Source organism: Heterodontus francisci, chromosome X (assembly GCF_036365525.1).
Source record: "Heterodontus francisci isolate sHetFra1 chromosome X, sHetFra1.hap1, whole genome shotgun sequence".
NCBI classification, from domain to species: domain Eukaryota; kingdom Metazoa; phylum Chordata; class Chondrichthyes; order Heterodontiformes; family Heterodontidae; genus Heterodontus; species Heterodontus francisci.
In genome coordinates this window covers 19,772,803-19,794,851 of record NC_090421.1, presented here as the reverse complement: position 1 = coordinate 19,794,851, position 22,049 = coordinate 19,772,803, and the positions used below count along the sequence as shown (strand labels likewise).

Below are 22,049 nucleotides of genomic sequence, written 5' to 3'. Positions count from 1 at the left end.
AAAAACTGACTGTAAAAGCTTCTATAGATATGTGAAGAGAAAATGATTAGTGAAGACAAATGTGAGTCCCTTACAGTCAGAAACGGGGGAATTTATAATGGGGAACAAAGAAATGGCAGACCAATTAAATACATACTTTGATTCTGTCTTCACAAAGGAGGACACAAATTACTTCCCAGAAATGTTGGGGAACATAGGGTCTAGTGAGAAGGAGGAACTGTATGAAATCAATATTTGGAGGGAAATGGTGTTAGGGGAATTGATGGGATTGAAGGCCGATCAATCCCCGGGGCCTGATAATCTACATCCCAAAGTACTTAAGGAAGTGGCCCTTGAAATAGTAGATGCATTGCTGGTCATTTTTCAAAATTCTATAGACTCTGGAACAGTTCCAACGGATTGGAGGGCAGCTAATGTAACCCCACTATTTAAAAAAGGAGGGGGAGAGAAAACAAGGAATCATAGATCGGTTAGTCTGACATCAGTAGTGGGGAAAATGCTCCAGTCCATTATATAAGATGTAATAGCAGAGCACTTGGAAAACAATAACAGGATCGGACAAAGTCAACATGGATTTACGAAAGGGAAATCATGCTGGACAAATCTACTGGAATTTTTTTGAGGATGTAACTAGTAGAATAGATAAGGGAGAACCAGTGGATGTGGTGTATTTGGACTTTCAGAAGGCTTTCGATAAGGTCCCACATAAGAGATTAGCGTGCAAAATTAAAGCACATGGGATTGGGGGAAAGGTGGATAGAGTACTGGTTGGCAGACAGGAAACAAAGAGTAGGAATAAATGGGTAGGTTTCCAAGTGGCAGGCAGTGACTGGCGGGGTACCGCAGGGATCAGTGCTAGGACCCCAGCTATTCACAATATATATTAATGATATAGATGAGGGAATTAAATGTAATATATCCAAGTTTGCAGATGACACAAAGCTGGGTGGGAGTGTGAGCTGTGAGAAGGATGCAGAGAAGCTCCAGTGTGATTTGGACAGGCAAGTGGGAGGCTTTTAAAAGTGAGATAGGAAGAGTTCAGGGCCAGCATGTTCCTGTTAGATGGAAGGGTAAGGCTGGCAAGTTTAGGGAACCTTGGTTGACGAGGGATATTGAGGGTCTGGTTCGGACAAAGAAGGAAGCATATGTCAGGTATAGGCAGCTGGGATTGAGCGAGTCCCTCGAGGAGTATAGGGGATGTAGGACTACACTTAGGAAGGAAATTAGGAGGGCAAAAAGGGGCCATGAGATTGCCCTGGCAGATAAGATAAAGGAGAATCCTAAAAGATTCTATAAGTATATTAAGAGTAAAAGGGTAGCTTGGGAGAGAGTAGGTCCCCTTAAGGATTAGTGTGAGGTTATCCACTATGTGTGGAGCCATGGGAAATGGGCGAGGTCTTAAATGAATATTTCCCGTCTGTATTTACCGTAGAGAAGGTCATGGAAGCTAGTGAGTTCAAAGGAGGGAACAGCGATATCCTGGAGCATATCAACATTACAAAGGAGGAGGTGTTGGAGGTTTTGAAGGCATTAAGGTGGATAAATCCCCAGGGCCTGACCAGGTGTATCCTAGGATGCTATGGGAAGCAAGGGAGGAGATTGCTGGGGCCCTGGCAGAGATTTTTGTATCATTGTTAGCCACGGGTGAGATACCGGAAGACTGGAGGACAGCTTATGTGCCTTTATTTAAGAAGGGCAGCAGGGATAAACCAGGGAACTACAGGCCGGTGAGCCTTACATCAGTGGTGGGAAAGTTATTGGAAGGGATTCTGAGAGACAGGATTTATATGCATCTGGAAAGGCATGGTCTGATTAGGGATAGTCAGCATAGCTTTGTGCGTGGGAAATCATGTCTCACGAATTTGATTGAGTTTGTCGAGGAGGTGACCAAGAGAATTGACGAGGGCAGGGCGATGGACGTTGTCTACATGGACTTTAGCAAGACCTTTGACAAGGTGCCGCATGGTAGGCTGGTCCAGAAGGTTCAAACACATGGGATCCAGGGTGAGTTAGCAAATTGGATACAAAATTGGCTTGGTGACAGGAGGCAGAGGGTGGTAGTGGAGGGTTGTTTTTCAGATTGGAGGCCAGTGACCAGTGGTGTGCCACAGGGATCGGTGCTGGGCCCTCTGTTGTTTGTCATATATATTAATGACTTGGATGTGAATGTAAGGGGCATGATTAGTAAGTTTGCCGATGACACCAAAATTGGTGGTATAGTGGACAGTGAAGAAGGTTGTCTAAGGTTACAACAGGATATAGATCAACTGGGAAAGTGGGCAAGGGATTGACAAATTAAATTTACCGCAGACAAGTGCGAAGTGATGCATTTTGGGAAGTTAAACCAGGGCAGGACATATACAGTGAATGGCAGGGCCCTGGGGAATGTTGTTGTGCAGAGACACCTTGGGGTGCAAGTACATAGTTCCCTGAAAGTGGCAACACAGGTAGACAGGGTGGTGAAGAAGGCGTATGGCATGCTTGCCTTCATCGGCCGAGGCACTGAGTACAAGATTTGGGACGTCATGTTACAGTTGTACATAACGCTGGTTAGGCCGCATTTGGAGTACTGTGTGCAGTTCTGCTCGCCGCACTACAGGAAAGATGTGATTAAGCTAGAGAGGTTGCAGAAAAGATTCACAAGGATGTTGCCTGGTTTGGAGGGCGTGAGTTATAAAGAGAGATTGGATAGGCTGGGTCTGTTTTCCCTGGAGCAAAGGAGGCTGAGAGGGGACATGATAGAGGTATATAAAATTATGAGAGGCACAGATAGGGTAGATAGCCAGAGACTGTTTCCCATGATAGGGGTGATTAAAGCTGGAGGGCACAGATTTAAGGTGAGAGGGAGGAGGTTTAAAGGGGATCAAAGGGGTAAATGTTTCACACAAAGAATAGTGGGTATCTGGAATGAGCTGCCTGAGGAGGTGGTGGAGGCAGGAACAGTAGCAACATTTAAGAGGCATCTGGACAGGTACTTGAATGAGCAAGGCATAGAGGGATATGGAATTAATGCAGGCAGGTGGGATTAGTATAGATAGGCATTATGGTCAGCATGGACGCAGTGGGCCGAAGTGCCTGTTTCTGTGCTGTATGACTCTATGACTCTATGAGTGAGTGGACAAATACATGGCAGATGCAGTATCATGTGGATAAATGTGAGGTTATCCACTTTGGTGGCAAATACAGAAAGGCAGATTATTATCTGAATGGCGATAGATTGGGAAAGGGGGAGGTGTAGCGAGACCTGTGTGTCCTTGTGCACCAGTCGCTGAAGGTAAGCATGCAGGTGCAGCAGGCAGTTAAGAAGGCAAATGGTATGTTGGCCTTCATAACGAGAGGATTCGAGTACAGGAGAAAGGATGTCTTGCTGCAATTATACAAAGCCTTGGTGAGACCACATCTGGAATATTGTGTTCAGTTTTGGTCTCCTTATCTGAGGAAGGATGTTCTTGCTATGGAAGGAGTGCAGCGAAGGTTCACCAGACTGTTTCCTGGGATGGCAGGACTGACATATGAAGAGCGATTGGGTCAATTAGGCTTGTATACGCTAGAGTTTAGAAGAGTGAGGGGGATCTCATAGAAACGGACAAAATTCTAACACAACTGGACAGAGTAAATGCAGGAAGGATGTTCCCGATGGCAGGGGAAGTTCAAGGTTTTACCCTTGGTCTGAGTTAGTCGATCACAACCATTTAGAAGCTACAGCTGTTCCCAGTAGTTAAGGAAGGGAATAATCAGCTATATCATCTCAGTTTATTACTGAAGGTATATAGTGGGATTCCCCAGGGGTCGGTATTCGGACTACTGCTAAGTGTTCCAAGGAGTGTGCAGGAACAGAAGAACCTGGGGGTTCGTGTGCATCGATCTGTGAAGGTTGGCAGGACATATTGAGAGAGTAGTTAGCAAACATATGGCATCTTGGGCTTCATAAATCGAGGAATAGAGTACAAAAGCAGGGAAGTTATGATGAACCTTTATAAAGCTCTGGTTAGACCCCAACTAGAGTATTCCATAAAGCTCTGGTCATCACACTTTAGGAAGGATGTGAGGGTCCTTGAGAGGGTGCAGAGGAAATTTACCAGAATGGTTCCAGGGATCAGGGATTTTAGTTACAAGGTTAGGTTGGAGAAGCTGGGGTTGTTCTCCTTGGAGCAAAGGAGAGTGAGGGGAGATTTGATAGAGGTGTATAAGATTATGACAGGTTTAGCTAAGGTAGACAAAGACAAGCTGTTCCCATCAGCTGATGATACAATGACTACGGGACACAGATTTAAGGTTTTGGGCAAAAGATGCTGGGGGGAATGTGAGGAAGAACTTTTTTTATGCAGCGAGTGGTAATGACCTGGAACTCACTGCCCATGAGGTGGTGGAAGCGGAGACGATCAATGATTTCAAAAGGAAATTGGATGTGTACTTGAAGGAAATAAACTTGCAGGGCTACGGGGATACAGAGGGGGAGTGGGACTGACTGGATTGCTCTATAGAGAACCAGCATGGACTCAATGGGCTGAATGGCCTCCTTCTGTGCCATAAACGACTATGCTTTTCTTGATCTATATTAATGACCTAGACTTGGGTGTGCAAGGCACAATTACAAAATGTGCAGATAAACCTGGAAGTATTGTGAACTGTGAGGAGGATAGCGATAGACTTCAAGAGGATATAGACAGGCTGGTGGAATGGGCGTACACGAGGCAGATGAAAGTTAATGCAGAGAGGTATGAAGTGATACATTTTGGGAGGAAGAATGAGGAGAGGCAAGATAAAATAATGGATACAATTCTAAAGGGGGTGCAGGAGCAAAGGGACCTCAGGGTATATATGCACAGATCGTCGAAGGTGGCAGGGCAGGTTGAGAAAGTGGTTCATAAGGCATACGGGATCCTTGGCTTTATAAATAGAGGCAGCAAGGAAGTTATGGTGAACATTTATAAAACACTAGTTTCAGAGTATTGGGTCCAATTCTGGGCACCACACTTTATGAAGGATGTGAAGACATTGGAGAGGGTACAGAAAAATTCATGAGAATGGTTCCATGGATGAGGGACTTCAGATACCTGAATAGATTGGAGAAGCTGGGGTTGTTGTGCTTGGAAAAGAGAAGGTTGAGAGGAGATTTGATGGAAGTGTTCAAAATCATGAGGGGTCTGGACAGAGTAGATAGGGAGGAACAGTTCCCATTGGTGGTAGGGTTGAGAACCAGAGGACACTGACTTAAGGTGATTGGCAAAAGAACCAACAGCGATAGAAGGAAAAACATTTTTACGCGGCACGTGGTTAGGATCTGGAATGCACTTGCTGAGAGTGTGGTGGAGGCAGATTCAATCATGGCTTTCAAAAGGGAATTGGATAATTATCAGAATAGAAAAGCGTTGCAGGGCTACGAGGCAAAGGCAGGGACTAGCTGAGTTACTCTTGCAGAGAGCCGGCAGGGACACAACGGGCCAAATGGCCTCCTTCTGTGCTGTTACCATTCTATGATTCTATCAATTCGTCTGCAACAGAACTTTGGGAGCCATTGGTTCAGTATTGTGCAATGAGAAAGGGTTAATTAATAACTTTGTAGTAAAGACGTCTCTAGGGGAAAATAAACATAATATGATAGAAGTTTGTATTATGTTTGAAAGTGATTTCGTTAAGTCCGAAACTATGGTCTTAAATCTAAACAAAGCAAACTATGTCGGTATGAAGGGCGAGTTGGCCAAGGTAGATTGGGAAACTACATTGAAAGAGATAATGATAGACAAGCAATGGCTAACATTTAAAGAATTAATACATAATTTGCAACAAATATACATTTCTTTAAGGCACAAAAACTCCACAGAAAAAGTGGTCCAACCATGGTTGACAAGAGGAGTTAAAGATAGTATTAGATCAAAGGAAGAGGCTTATTCTGTTGCCAAAAAGAATAATAAGCCTGAGGATTGGGAGGATTTTAGAATTCAGCAAAGGAGGACCAAGAAAGTGATTAGGAAAGAGAAAAGAGAATGAGTAGACTAGAAAGAGACATGAACACACACTGGAAAAGTATCTTTCGGTATGTAAATAGGAAGAGATTAGTGAAAGTAAAAGTGGGTCCATTAGAGGCAGAGACAGGTGAAATTATAATGGAGAATAAGGACATGCCAGAGACAATAAACACATACTTTGTATCTGTCTTCACGGTAGAAGATACAAAAAACATTCCTGAAATCATGGGGAACAAAGGGTCTAACGCGAATGAGGAACTTAAAGAAATCAGTATAAGTAAAGAAATTAATGGGGCTAATTGGTGCCAATTCCCCTGGATCTGACTACCTCCATCCTAGGGTTTTAAAAGAGGCAGCTGCAGAGATAGTGGTCGCATTGGTTTTAATCTTCCAGAATTCCTTAGATTCTAGAACAGTTCTCAAACATTGAAAGGTAGCAAACATAACCCGTTATTTAAGAAAGGAGGCAGAGAGAAACTGGGGAACGGTCGGCCAGTCAGCCTAACATCAGTTGTAGGCAAAATGCTGGAATTTATTATTAAGACTGAGGTAACGGAACTTAGAAAATCATTGTTTGATTAAGCGGAGTCAACATGGATTTATGAAAGGGAAATCATGTTTGACAAATCTATTAGAATTTTTTGAGGATGTAACTGGTAAGATGGATAAAGGGGAACCAGTGGATGTAGTGTATTTAGATTTTCAAAAAGCATTCGATAAGGTGCCACATAAAAAGTAAATGAGGATAGGTTAGTGGACAGAAAACAGAGTAGGAATAAATGGTTAATTTTCAGGTTGGCAGGCTGTATCTAGTGGAGTGCAACTAGGATCAGTATTTGGGCCTCAGCTATTTACATTCTATATTAATGACTTTGATGAGGGAACTGTGTGTAACGTATCCCAGTTTGCTGAGAATACAATGTTTGGTGGGAAGTAAGCTGTGAAGAGGATATAAAGAGGGATGGGTGAGTGTGCAAGAACATGGCAGATGGAATACAATGTGGTGAAGTGTGAAATTATCCACTTTGGTAGGAAAAGTTTTAAAAAAGGAGAATTTTTTATATATATTCATTCTTGGGATGTGGGCATCGCTGGCTAGGCCAGCATTTGTTGCCCATCCCTCATTGCCCTTGAGAAGGTGGTGGTAAGCCACCTTCTTGAACCGCTGCAGTCCATGTGGTGTACGTACACCCACAGTGCTGTTAGGAAGGGAGTTCCAGGATTTTGATCCAGCAATAGTGAAGGAACGGCGATATAGTTCCAAGTCAGGATGGTGTGTGACTTGGAGGGGAACTGGCAGGTGGTGATGCTCCCATGCATCTGCTGCCCTTGTCCTTCTAGGTGGTAGAGGTCAGGGGTTTGGAAGGTGCTGTTGCAGGAACCTTGTCGAGTTGCTTGTTGATGGTACACACTGTGTACCACTGTGCGTCGGTGGTGGAGGGAGTGACTGTTCATGTATGGGGTGCTGATCAAGCAGGCTGCTTTGTCCTGGAAGGTGTCGAGCTTCTTGAGTGTTGTTGGAGCTGCACCCATCTAGGCAAGTGGAGAGTATTCCATCACACTCTGACTTGTGCCTTGTAGATGGTGGACAGGCTTTGGGGAGTCAGGAGGTGAGTTACTCACTGCAGGATTCCTAGCCTCTGACCTGCTCTTGTAGCCATGGCATTTATATGGCTACTCTAGTTCAGTTTCTGGTCAATGGTAGCCCCTAGGATGTTGATAGTGGGGGATTCAGCAATGGTAATGCCATTGAATGTCAAGGTGAAATGGTTAGATTTTCTCTTGTTGAAGATCGTCATTGCCTGGCAATTGTGTGATGTGAATGTTACTTGACATTTATCACTATATTTTTTGAATGATGAGAGACTGGGAAATTTTTGCATTTAGATGGACCTGGGTATCCTTGTACATGAATCACAGTAAGTTATCATGCAGGTAAAGCAAGCAATTAGGAAGGCAAATGGTTTGTTAGCTTTTGTTATAACTGGATGCAAGTGTAAGAGTAAAGAAGATACAGGGGGGATGTGAGGAAGGAAACCTTCAGCCTCCTTCTGCTCATTCCGCCCTCACTCTGTCCCTACCACAATCACAGATCCAATCCAACCTGCACCTCCCCCGCATGCCTCATCCCCACACCCGCATATTCCCCACACCTTCCCCCTCACCTGCCTCCAAACGGGCACAATTAGCGGAAATAAAAACAGAAAATGCTGGAAATACTCAACAGTTCAGGCAGCATCTGTGGAGGGAGAAAGTAATGCTTCACATTAATGTCCTTTCCTCACCAGTTCTGATGAAAAGCCATCGACCTGAAACATCAATCCTGTTTCTTGCTCGACAGATGCTGCCTGACCTGCTGAGTATTTCCAGCATTTTCTGTTTTGATTTCAGTGTTCCAGCACCAGCAGTATTTTGATTTTGTATTAGTTACAATTAGCAGAAACTCGCCGTTGTGATGAATTCGATTTAAGGGAATGGTCAGTTTTGTGGGCAGGGCAATGTTTTTTAAAGAACACGAAAACTTGATTTGTTGATGTAATCTGTGTTTGAAAGTTTTCAAACTTTTGCACGGGTTTGTGGAAAATTGCACTGACAATACCTACCCCTGTAACTGTAAACCATCATTAACTATTAATTCAAACATATTCTCTCACCGGAAACATCCGAATATTCCTCAGCATTGAAAATCTGCATATTTTCGACAGGCATTGTCACAAACGCTCTTGCAGCAGGAGAGTGAATGATTATCCCAGTACTGGTCTGCCTCAGAAGACTTTCCAAGTACCTAGAACAGGAGAAGCATTTAGATATGAACCTCATGTTAAATGTTGTCAAAAGGTTGGCAGTACATAGGTTAGGGATTCACAGAGCCAAACTGACTGGGGTTGAGCCATCAGGTCTCACTGAGTCTACAGTAAACAGACGAGAGATGAAGCTGAGACACTGAACCAAACCAGGGCATGAGAAGCTCAAACAGGTCCTCTAATCAAACCACAGTCGAAGCATTTACTAGCGTCTGCCCATGGCCAACTTTGGATCCAACTACTGTGTTACTTGCAAGTTGTAAAGTGACCACCAGGACTTAATTTCATATAAAGCTTATGTGGGAAGAAAGCTGTCTGAACAATACAAGAGTAAACTGTCATCTGTATTAAACTGGTTGTCCTCTTAAATAAAGCAGGTTGCACAAATTGAGAAAATTCATTGTGATTTTAAAGAGCTTATTCTTAGTTTAAGAGGAACTGGCTTCAGGTTCACTGCTATGGTAACAGCTATGAAGATAAGATATAACCATTGTTATAGTCAGTGAGTGCTGGTGTAAGTCATGCATTACAGATGGTCATTGAGTGGCAGTTGGTAAAGTTGGTCATTGAATGGCAGAGATACAAATGCTCGTTGAATGGCAGAGGTACAGGTGGTCATTGAGTGGCAGTTGGTATTGAGGGGCAGTTGGTATAGATGGTCATTGAATGCCAGTTTGCACAGTGATCACTGAGTGTCTGTTGGCACCAATGTGTATTGAGTGGCAGTTGGCACCGTGATCACTGAGTGTCTGTTGGCACCAATGTGTATTGAGTGGCAGTTGGCACCGTGATCACTGAGTGTCTGTTGGCACCAATGTGTATTGAGTGGCAGTTGGCACCGTGATCACTGAGTGTCTGTTGGCACCAATGTGTATTGAGTGGCAGTTGGCACCGTGATCACTGAGTGTCTGTTGGCACCAATGTGTATTGAGTGGCAGTTGGCACCATGATCACTGAGTGTCTGTTGGCACCAATGTGTATTGAGTGGCAGTTGGCACCATGATCACTGAGTGTCTGTTGGCACCAATGTGTATTGAGTGGCAGTTGGCACCATGATCACTGAGTGTCTGTTGGCATCAATGTGCATTGAGTGGCAGTTGGCACCGTGATCACTGAGTGTCTGTTGGCACCAATGTGTATTGAGTGGCAGTTGGCACCATGATCACTGAGTGTCTGTTGGCACCAATGTGCATTGAGTGGCAGTTGGCACCGTGATCACTGAGTGTCTGTTGGCACCAATGTGTATTGAGTGGCAGTTGGCACCGTGATCATTGAGTGACTGTTGGCACAGTGATCATTGAGGGCAAGTTGGTATAGATGGTCAATGAGGGCAAGTTGGTACAGATGGTCATTGAGTGGCAGTAGGCACAGATGGTCATTGAGTGACAGTTGGTACAGATGGTCATTGAGGGCAAGTTGGTACAGATGGTCATTGAGTGGCAGTAGGCACAGATGGTCATTGAGGGCAAGTTGGTACAGATGGTCATTGAGTGGCAGCTGGCACAGATGGTCAGTGAGTGACAGTTGGTGCTGTGGTCATTGAGGGGCAGTAGGCACAGATGGTCATTGAGTGACAGTTCGTACTGTGGTCATTGAGGGGCAGTAGGCACAGATGGTCATTGAGGACAAGTTGGTACTGTGGTCATTGAGGGGCAGGAGGCACAGATGGTCATTGAGGGCAAGTACCTGTATCCACAGCATTTTTGGAGGCCCTGACAATATAGTGTTAATGAAAGCCTTGCTCAATCCTGAGAATTGCAGTTCAACACACAAATCACACAACCACCAATAAACCAACATTTACATCCCCTGCCAACCACATTTGCTTTTCTCTCATCAAGAGCAGGTGGTGCAGTGGACTTGGTCTAGGAACTCCCTTGAGCATCAGGGGATACTGAGACATAACTAGTGCTAGACTTAAGATTAGATTGCGTGGAATATTCTATTCCAGATAGGCAGACAGTAAAGGATAGAACTGGAGTCTAATCTTTACACACTTATAAGCTTTCATTTAAAAGAATCAAAGGTGTTTTGGCAACACTGGTATAAGCCTGAAATGGAACGGGCAACAGGTGTGATAACAAACTGAATTATGTCAAGCAAGAAGCCCACGACTGCATGTTATCATATCCCATCATCCCATTACATTCCATCATATTCCATCATATTCCATCACATCCCATCCATTTTCCAGAACACACAATCACCCTATCACATCCTCATATCACATCACATCTCATCGTACCTTCTCACTCCATCATCCACTGCCACCCTATCAAAAACCATCACTCCAACATATCCCATGAATGTGTCAGCTGTGGTTCAGTGGTATCACTTTCGTCTCGGAGTCAGAATGTTGTGGGTTTAAGCCACCACCTCCAGAAGCTTGAGCATAACAATCAAGGCTAACACTCCACTGCACTGTCAGAGGGTCAGTACTGAGAGAGAGCTGCACTGTCAGAGGGTCAGTACTGAGAGAGCGCTGCACTGTCAGAGGGTCAGTACTGAGAGAGCACTGCACTGTCGGAGGGTCAGTACTGAGGGAGAGCTGCACTGTCAGAGGGTCAGTACTGAGGGAGCGCTGCACTGTCAGAGGGTCAGTACTGAGGGAGAGCTGCACTGTCAGACGGTCAGTACTGAGGGAGAGCTGCACTGTCAGAGGGTCAGTACTGAGGGAGCGCTGCACTGTCAGAGGGTCAGTACTGAGGGAGCGCTGCACTGTCAGAGGGTCAGTACTGAGGGAGAGCTGCACTGTCAGAGGGTCAGTACTGAGGGAGTGCTGCACTGTCAGAGGTGCTGTCTTTCAGATGAGACGTTAAACCGAGGCCCCGTCTACCCTCTCAGATGGATGTAAAAGTTCTGATAGTATTATTTTAAAGAAGAGCAGGGGAGTTCTCAACCAGCTGACCTGAGGCAATTGTTTTTTGCTTCGATCAACATTGCTTAAACAGATTATCTGGTCATTATCATATTGTTGTTTGTATGTAAATTAACTGCCACATTTCCTACATTACAACAATGACTATACTTCAGAAGTATGTCATTTCACTGAAAAGGGCACTGGGACATCCTGAGGTTGTGAAAGGCACTATATAAATGCAAGTCTTTCTTTATTATCCCATCATGTCCCATCACACTCCATCATGTCATCCCATCAGATCAAAACAAAGTCATCACACTCTATCAAACCTCACTGCCTTTCTATTCCAGAATGCCAGGCGCTGAAGGATAGAACTTGAGCCTAATCTTACAAACTTTTATTTACAGAGGCAGATATTACAAACATTCACCTCCAAACCCAACAACCACAGTTTCAGTCTGCTTCCATATATATATACACCCATTTTGGACCAACTGGGAGATTGTTATTTATTTATTTATCTAGAGATACAGCACTGAAACAGGCCCTTCGGCCCACCGAGTCTGTGCCGCCAAGAACCACCCATTTATATTAACCCTACAGTAATCCCATATTCCCTACCTACACTAGGGGCAATTTACAACGGCCAATTTACCTATCACCTGCAAGTCTTTGGCTGTGGGAGGAAACCGGAGCACCCGGTGAAAACCCAGGCAGACACAGTGAAAACTTGCAAAGTCCACACAGGCAGTACCCAGAATTGAACCCGGGTCCCTGGAGCTGTGAGGCTGTGGTGCTAACCACTGCGCCGCCCTTAAATAAAGAGGAAATAAGTGCCCTTCTGATCGGGGCACCACTAATACACTGCAACAAAAAACCTAAAATTTTGAGAAACTTAGCTGATTAGATTGAAGTGGCATTAGCAGGGGTCACGGAAGGCCTGAAGCGTACCAGCAGACACCACCTGCTCCCTCTCCAGGACACCTGGGTGCAGACGTAGCTGCAGAAGAGAGGAAGGCAGCCAGGCCAAACAGCCCCCTCGACGGCCCGCTACCTGGACCTGTTGATGACCACCTTGGCCAGAGTTCCCATAGATATATAAAGGAGCACAAGTGAATCCCCAGTTAATGCCCACCATCTGAATACAATTAAACACTTAATTAATAGAAAATTAACATGGGATTACATAGAATTTGCAACCTGGAAACAGGCCATTTGGCCCAAATGATCTATGTTGATGTTTATGTTGCACACGAGCCTCCCCCCATTCCTGTTCATCTTATACTATCAGCATAGCCTTCTATTCCTTTCTCCCTTGTGTGTTTATCTAGCTTCCTCTTGAATACATCTATACTATTCACCTCAACAACTCCTTGTGGTAGTGAGTTCCACATTCTCACCATTTTCTGGGAAAGGATGTTTCTGCTGAATTCCCTCTTGGATTTTTTGGTAACTATCTTATATTTATGTCCTTTAGTTTAGGACTCCCCACAAGCAGAAATATCTTCCCTATTTACTCTATCAAACCCTGTCATAATTTTAAAGAGCTCTATCAGGTTACCCCTCGTCTTCTACTTTCTACAGAAAAGAGCCCCAGCCTGTTCAGTCTTTCCTGAGAGATATATCCTCTCAGTTCTGACATCATCCTTGTGAATTATTTTTTGCACCTTTTCCACTGCCTCGATATCCCTCTTTATAATATGGAAACCAGAACTTTGCTCCTATTGTGGTCTAACCAAGGTTCTATACAAGTTTAACAGAACTTCTCTACTTTTTAATTCTATCCCTTTAGAAATGAGCCTCAGTGCTTGGTTTACCTTTTTATGGCCTTATTAACCTTTGCTACTACTTTTAGTATATCTGATCCCTTTGCTCCTCTGCCCATTTAGACTATTTTCCAAGGTGTACGCGGCCTCTCTCACGCTTTCTACCAAAATACACTGCCTCACACTTACATTTATTGAAATTAGTTTGACAATTACATGCCCAAACTGCAAGTTTATTGATGTTTTCTTGTATTTTGTTACAGTCTTCATCAGTATTAACTCTATCCCCCAATTTGGTGTCGTCCACAGATTTTGAAATGTGCTTACAATTCCTGAGTCCAAATCATTCATATAAATAGTGAACAACAGTGATCCCAGCATCAATCCTTTTGAAATACCTTTCCACTTTTGCCAGTCTGAATAGCTGCCCTTAGCCCTTCTCTGTTTTCTGGTTTGTATCCAGATTGCTATCCATTCTCCTACTTATCCCCTGACTCCACATGCTCTGGCCTTAGTCATGAGTGTACTATGTGCTACCTTATCAAAAGCCTTTTGAAAATCCAAATATATTACATCTAATATCTAATTTCAGAACAAATGGATTACTTAACAAATCAAAAACATGACATTTCAATCACAAATTGCAACTAAACACCAGCACCCAATTGTCAAAAGGACAAACACAATGTTGAAATCTGGCAGACTGGTGATCTAGCAAAATAAACAGAAGTGGCCCAAATCATATTTGTAGCACATTTTAGTTATGTGTCAGTGAGCTTTCTACCTACCAATTGGTGTAGGCGGTGGTCAGGGTCATTTCTCCATTGGCATCTACAGCTTGAGATTGCTGCAGAAGCACATCCTTGCAAATCCTGGTGACATCAATGTTCACGTAATGGCCAACAGAATGGATAAATCCTATGAACGCCTTGACACTGGACAGGACCTCAGAGGGTTTGGCAATCTCCTGCATAGCTTGGTTGTAACCAGTTAGCCGCATAATAGCTCTGAATGGCAAAATAAGACGATTGAAAAGACATCAGTCTTCACCAACTGGTGTAGATACAAAAGAGCCAACAATTTCAACAAAGAGGTACAGAGAACACTAACTAAAGGACAGGAAACATATCATGGAACCCCTTCTTCATAACTGAATCATGCAGGAAACACTGGAAATACCCCAATACCTTGGGCACCCATGGGACTTCAAACAGCGAAAAAAATTTGGAAAGAAGGAGAAAAATGTAGAGGAAAGAAAGGATTTCCTAGTATGGATATGTGACACAAATGGACAGCAACTAACAGTAAGGGTTCTTTAGCTTCTTTAATAAGGGAAAACATTGGGGGCTATACTTTTCTCTACTTCAAAGAAAGACTTGCAAAAAAATCATGAGCACAAAAGTCCTTTGAACCATTGACTTCCATCAATCTCATATTGATATTTTACAATCTTCTTTGTTAGGCTCAACAACTTCTGGTCTGATCTAAGCAAAATACTCAACAGCGTATCTTGCTCCTGAACTGCATAACTCTGCATGAGATGCTCAGGACTGGTCTTTATCATAAACTTTTTGCCAAGGTTGAGGTGGTAACAACACTCAATATCTACACATTAACACTTCTGGTCAACATAGTGCTACAAACAGAGGAGAATATAGAACTACATAGAATTTACAGCACAGAAACAGGACTTTCAGCCCAGTTAGTCTATACTGGTGTTAATGCTGCACATGAGCCTCCTCCCACTCCAACTAACTCTTCCCATACTGCCCCCATACCCCTACATTCCTTTCTCCCTCGTATTGACATCAAACCTCCCTTAAATGCATCTGTGCAATTCGCTTCAACCACTCCATGTGGTAACGAGTTCCACATTGTCACCACTCCTTGTGCAAAGAAATTCTTCCTTAATTCTTTATTTGATCAGTTAGTATATCTGATATCTATCTATCTTCCATTTAGACCCTTGTTTTGCACTACACTGGGGTGGAAATTGGTTATCGTCCATTGAAGCATGCCTCAACAGGAGGTCCAAGGTTTGCTTAAAATTGGACCTTGGACCTCATTTCAAAAATTTGAATGAGCTGTTGTTGCCTGTCACTTCCAGAGGCAGCTCACCCATTGCCTAATGATCAATGAAGTGAGGCAAGTAGACCAAGTGTCTGTGGAGAACACTTGGATAAGAGTGATCATCATATCATAAGGTTTAGATTAGTAATGGAGAAGAGTTAACAAAAGAAGTTAAGGATTGCATTAGGTCAAAGGAAGTGGCTTATAAGGTTGCCAGAAAAAGTAGTAAGCCCAAGGATTGGGAGCAATTAAGAATCCAACAAAGGAGGACCAAGAAACTGATAAAGAAAGGGAAAAGAGATTATGAATCTAAGCAAGCTATAAGCATAAAAGCGGACTGTAAAAGCTTCTTTAGGTATGTGAAAAGGAAACTTTTAACAAGGATGAATGTGGGTCCAATGCAGATGGAGACAGGAGAGTTTGTGGTGGAGAATGAGGAAATGGCGGAGAGAGTAAACAATTACTTTGCGGCTGTCTTCACAGAGGAAGACACAGAAAATCTCCCAGAAATACTAGGGAACCAAGGGATTTGTAAAAATGAGGAACTAGAAGTAATTAGTATCAATAAAGAGTTTGTACTCAAAAAATTAAGTGGATTGAAAGCTGATAAATCCCCTGGACCAGATGAGCTACATCCCAGAGTACTGAAGGTGGCTATAGAGATGGTAGATGCATTGGTGGTTATCTTTCAAAATTCTATAGATTCTGGAAGGGTTCCTGCAGATTGGAAAGTAGCAAATGTAACCTCACTATTGAAGAAGGGAGCGAGAGAGAAAATGGAGAACAATAGAACTGTTAGTTTGACGTCAGTAGTAGGGAATATGTTAGAATCTATTATAAAGGATGAGAAAACTGGACACTTGGAAAATAATGATATGATTGGGCAGAGCCAATATGGATTTGTGAAAGGGAAATCATGTTTGACAAACTTGTTGGAGTTTGAGGAGGTTACTTGCAGCATAGATAAAGGAGAACCAGTGAATGTAGTGTATTTGGGTTTACAGAAGGTTTTTGATATGGTCCCACACAGGAGGTTAGTAAACAAAATTAGAGCACATGGGATTGGGGATAATATACTGGTATGGATTGAGAATTCATTAACAGACAGAAAGCAGAGAGTAGGAATAAATGGGTCATTCTCAGGATGGCAGGCTATTACTAGTGGGATACCACAAGGATCAGTGCTTGGACCACAGCTGTTTAAAATCTATATAAATGACTTGGATATGGGGACCTATTGTAATATTTCCAAATTTGCTGATGACACAAAACTAGGAGGGAATGTAAGTTGTGAGGAGGATGCAAGGAGGCTTCAAGGGGATTTGGACAGGCTACGTGAATGGACAAGAACACTGCAAACAGTTTCTCCTTATTTAATCTATTAAAACTATTCATGATTTTGAACACCTCAATTAAATCTCCCTCTTAACCTTCTCTGTTGTAATGAGAACAAGCCCAGCTTCTCCAGTCTCTCCACATAACTTAAAGTCCTTCCTCTCTGCTCTCTGTCGGGTAAATCTCCTCCGTACCCTCTTCAAGGCCTTGACATCCTTCCTAAAGTGTGGGGTCCAGAATTGAACACAGTAATCCAGCTGAGGCCTAACCGGGTTTAACATAACTTCCTTGCTTTTGTTACTTTGTGCCTATGTTTATAAAGCCAAAAGATCCTGTCTGCTTTTTTAACAGCCTTCTCAACCTGCCCCGCCACCTTCAAAGATTTGTGAATGTAAAGCTCGATCGAATCCCTTTATAATTTTAATGAGCCACATCCGGTCTCTTCTTAGTCTTCATTTTTCCCAAGAAAATGGCTCCAGCCTACTTCTAGGTGCCCCAGAGTTTGAACAGTTTGGGCAAGACTGAAGGAACACTGTCTTAATGGCACAGCACAGACCAGCAGCTTGTGTGTTGTTGTATTCATTACTTGGTGAGCCGCACTTCTAGTTGGCTTGTCAGGTATTCGCAGGGTAATAATATGTGGTCGAATACGATCAGCTCCCACATGTGGTTGATGGTCATGCAGTATTCAGTGAGGGTTAAGTGATCTTTATCCATGCTGAAACACAGACACAGACTTACTGTTGCTTTTCCGAATCAATCACTCACAGTATTTCAAAATAGTTTAATTTCATAAGGGTTTCCTGCTTTGTTTTATGCTTACAATACTTTCTCCAGGAGCATCTACAAAAGCGACATGCCACCCCCCCTCCACACCCCTTACCTAGGCCCAGAGAATATAGGTACAGGTTGGCACATCCACAGCTCAGGGTTAACCCAGTTGAACCATGTGGCACAGAACACTGGTCACTATCCTGCTTCTTTCCAAGCCAGAGCCAGGGTTACCTGGGGCCAGGTGGGCAGAATGCCAGCTTTCAGTGACAGCTGCACCTGCAGGCAGCTTGGTCCATCATCAGCACTACCCTGGAGTACTGCATCTCTCAGGAATCAGATCACCACATCTCAACAAAGACTCGACAAGCTGTCGAGGGCAGGGCCAAGGGTGCAGTAATATTACAGAAACAATTCAAATCAGGTATAACAACAGATCAGTCTGGACCAAGCAGTCTGAGGTAAAAACTATCTGGTAAATGGTTGTTTTTCACAGCTTGAGAATGCAAGCATTTTAGCTCAATGTTACCTCACTAAATAATTAACCTTTTACTATTAGAAAAGCTAAATTTATCTTGTGTATTCCTTAAGAAAGATTTGCCTTCATAGAGCACCATATATCTCCCAAGAATCCAAAATGCCTAACATATAATGAACGACTTTTTAACTGCAGTCACTATTCCTTAGGTAAACAACAGTAAACAGAAAATGAGCAGTTAACATGTCTCTTTTCGATGGAGGCATGTTATGTGAGCCACAGGGATCTTTGACATCCAACTGAACCACCACAATAGGCAGGTAGGGTCATGACTCAATGCCACAGTTGGAAATGTGGCACTCCCTCAGCACGACATTGGAACAACAAGCCAGGCCACCTTAAAGTGACTTAGTTAGGCATCTATCACGACCATAACCAAAATGTCAATAGGCCAACCGTTCCAACCATAACACTAAAGCAGCTAGCTCGCACCAGCCCTGGCGCTAGAGGCTCAGCAAAAGTTATGGGGGGTGGGAATATGTGGCCATAAGCAGCCATTAAACTACTGCAGCTGAAATTTAAAGGAATGCGGCCATTTCAAGGTAGAAGACAACATTGGGAGGGAGATTTTCAACTTTAACAATCAGGCACAAAGGATTACCTTGAGCCCAGCTCTGAGAGGTCACCGACACTCACTATCCCTGACTCTGACTCTATCTCCAGCTGTGACTAATACCCTCTCCGGCTGTGGCGCTCTCCATAGTGAAGGTTGGCTGCAGGTGCCCTTGCGGAAGGTGGCACTGATACCCTGACCTTCAGCCGCAGCGCCAGTTGCTCACTATCATTGCCAGGTAGATATGCCTTGCAGATATGCTAGGTGGCCTAATAACAGGTGTGAGCAGCTCATCCCTGGTGCCAGCTGCCATTTCTTCTGTCAGCGTGTGGCACACCATGCCAATCATTAAATATTGCCTTTCTGGTTTTTCGGTAGCAAACGTCATTCTTAGCTTCAACCATCAGAGGGCTCTTCCTTCTGATGTCTTAAGCTCCCTGAGCTCCTGTGTATTATATAATGTTTAAATGACAGTACAACTCACTTTAAGCCAGAAAATGGTGCTTGGGGCTGGAGTGGTACAGCTTTGAGCCAGCTGTCTGCTCCTGTGCCACCAGCCTAAGCAACCGGAACAAATACCCAAACGGCACCAAGTGCTGGTACGAGGCTGAACGTATGGCCACACACTAGACTGGCTGGCAGCAATACAGCTAACAGACGTTAATAATCTATTGGTTAATTGCACAGAACCTCCTCCGCCCCTCCATAACCTCAGGCCCCCATTTCCTTCACCTACATGGTATCGATGAGTCTGTCCTTCCGCAGGCTCTCTATACCCGGCTTCTCCGGGTTAGGCTCGGCTTTCTTGCTGACTGGTTTCTTGCGCTTCTTGTTGACAGCTTTGCTGATGGTCTGAGCGGTGTACTTGGGCAGAAGCTGCAGAGAAACAGGCCCAGGAGGTGCGTGTCAGTACAACTCAGTAGAATTTCCACCTCTGAGCAAAAGATATTTCAACCGCCAGCCTCACTCACCTTCTCACTGAGGTTACGTTGCTTAAAGCAGAGCTCAATCATACACATGCTGGCGTGTTTGGTGATTTCATCCAGAAAATTGCTGCACAAACCGATGCTTCGATTCTGGAGGACAGGGTACTGTACAGATAGAGAGAGCACTCTCATCAGCTACTGCATTCGTGCAACATGCCTGAGCCCGCAACTCCAGATAGATCCCCTCTTTAATGTGCCAAAGTGACCCTGACAAGAGGTATCCTTATACAATGTGCACTGGCACATCCAATCCCACCTCTAAGGGTGTGTGACACAGTCCTGCTTTCTGGGAGTTCTTTTCTGAGCATTGTGTGTGATCCCAGTCCCTTCATATATGTGTAACTGTGCTGACTCGCACTGAGTGAACAGAATCTCGGCCTGGGATGACTGGCTGTTTTATAACCCCCGGCCAGTTACAACAATGAGTACAGATAATATTTCCATAGCAACCGACAACCCTACCATCACAGCATCCGCCTGACTCTGAGGGACCTGGTGGGACAGTGGGTATCACAGAGCTGACCGAACAGAATGGACTGCGCTGATGGGGCCTCGTGTCTGGTTATGGAAACTGGCCTACGTCAGCTCCAGAAGGAGACCATTCAGCCCCTCAGCCCTGTTGTGCCATTCAATGAGATCATGGTTGATCTGTATCTTAGCTCCATCTATCTGCCTGGGATCTGTAACCCTTCATACCCTTACCCAACAAATATCCATTAATCTCAGTTTTGACATTTTCGATTGTCCCCTGGACTCAACATCTTTCTGGGGGAGAGAGTTCCAGATTTCCTCTGCCCTTTGTGTGAAGAAATGAATCCTGATATTGCCCCTGAACAGTCTCACACTAATTTTAAGACTGTGTTGCCCCTTTCTCGACTGCAAAAGCAACAAGGTGCCCAGATCACAGCAACGCTACAGAAATGCATTGTGTAACGATTCTGTGGGCCTACAGCAAATGCCAACTACGACATGGGGCACCCTCCTGTGGTTACATAGTCAGACTGCAGACATCAGTGCGGTTGGACGAGCTCTGTGAAGGTGCCTTTAGCTCCCAGTTACATTGCTATACAGAAAGCTCTGCCAGAAGGAGAAATCCAACTCATAGAAGCAAATTGTTGTGTGAGATTGTGGCTGTGGTTAGCCATTCCATGGGCTGCAGGAGCAGTCTGTTGTACCTTTATTCGAGCTCCTAGATTAAGAGAAGCCAAGTTGAGAAGAATAGGTGTAAAAGGAGCTGGAAGCACAGACAAATAGCAAAAATCTTCGGGGACTCACCTCCTCAGGGCACATGGCATGGATACAGTTTGAGAAGTGGGAGCAAACCATCGGAAAAGCAATCAGGTATTGCAGTTGTGTAGTATCCTCAAAGCTTTGTGAAAACATCTTCTCAAACAAACGAGGGTAGAAACTGCCACAGAAAAGAGGTACATGTGTCAGAGTGTGCAAATGCGACTGATCCAATCAACAATATGGGTCCCTTGCTCAGATATTCATTCACTTCAGCCAACAAGGATTATTCTCTATCTCGTCCCTCATGCACACAGGCATTCTTGAAGTCCTTCACATTGAGGATACCAAGCAAATGGGTGAAAAGGCAAGATGGAGAAGGTTAGTGTGGGGAGGGCTGTTGTTTTCAAAGAAAGGATTTTGAAAGCAGAACGGGAAAAGGTGGAGGAATCTGGGTCGGTGGGTGGGGAATGGTGATGGGGGTGTGTGTTGGAGTTCAAGAAGACAGGAGCAAAGGGTTGAGAGAGTCCTTGAGTGCAACTTTGGGGGCACATTATACTGCACTAGGTGAACAGCAGTCAGACATCAACAGCCCATAATGCAGGAGAATCATGTTATTGCACATCTCTTTCGCACCCTCTCCTCAAACTCACTCATGCTGTGAGTACTCGAACTCTCAGATCTTTTTGGTTCTGCTCTCTCTCAACACAGATTCAGACATGCAATAAGCCATGGCATCACCCTCTCACACTTTCTCTTTCCCTCCCTCTTCTCTCTCGCACACTCTATATTAACAACTAGTTAGTTTGCAGATTGAAAAATGTGACCTCGATGGATGGTCTGTTTCTGGAGCTGCAAAAGAGTTTATTTTTAGATCTGACGTATGTCAGTTTCCATAACCAGACGCAAGGCCCAATAAGTGCAGTCTAGTCTGTTAGATCAATCTGTGATACCCACTGTCAGTCCGACACTGTCAGTCCATCGAGGTCACGTTTTTCAATCTGGAAAGCAACTAGTTGTTAATATAGAGTGTGTGAGAGAGAAGAGGGAGGGAAGGAGAAAGAGTGAGAGGGTGACTGAGATTGTTTTCTTCATCCATCAGCTTTAAGCTTTGAAATTCTCCTCTAAACACTCAAGCATCAGCCCATCTATTCCCCATGTAGAAGAGGA

General features: G+C 44.1%; 1 protein-coding gene across 1 annotated transcript in view; it reads right to left on the bottom strand.

Annotated features, from left to right (window-relative positions):
* LOC137358581 (nck-associated protein 1-like) overlaps positions 1-22,049 on the bottom strand; it is a 266,820-nt gene that overhangs the window by 47,437 nt on the left and 197,334 nt on the right. Inside the window, exons 17-22 of the mRNA XM_068024578.1 lie at positions 20,928-21,060; positions 19,638-19,757; positions 19,403-19,542; positions 17,391-17,522; positions 14,188-14,406; positions 8,624-8,754 (exon numbers count right to left, since the gene is read on the bottom strand). Of these exons, the coding sequence (XP_067880679.1) occupies positions 8,624-8,754; positions 14,188-14,406; positions 17,391-17,522; positions 19,403-19,542; positions 19,638-19,757; positions 20,928-21,060 (875 nt within the window). The remainder of the gene's footprint in view (positions 1-8,623; positions 8,755-14,187; positions 14,407-17,390; positions 17,523-19,402; positions 19,543-19,637; positions 19,758-20,927; positions 21,061-22,049) is intronic.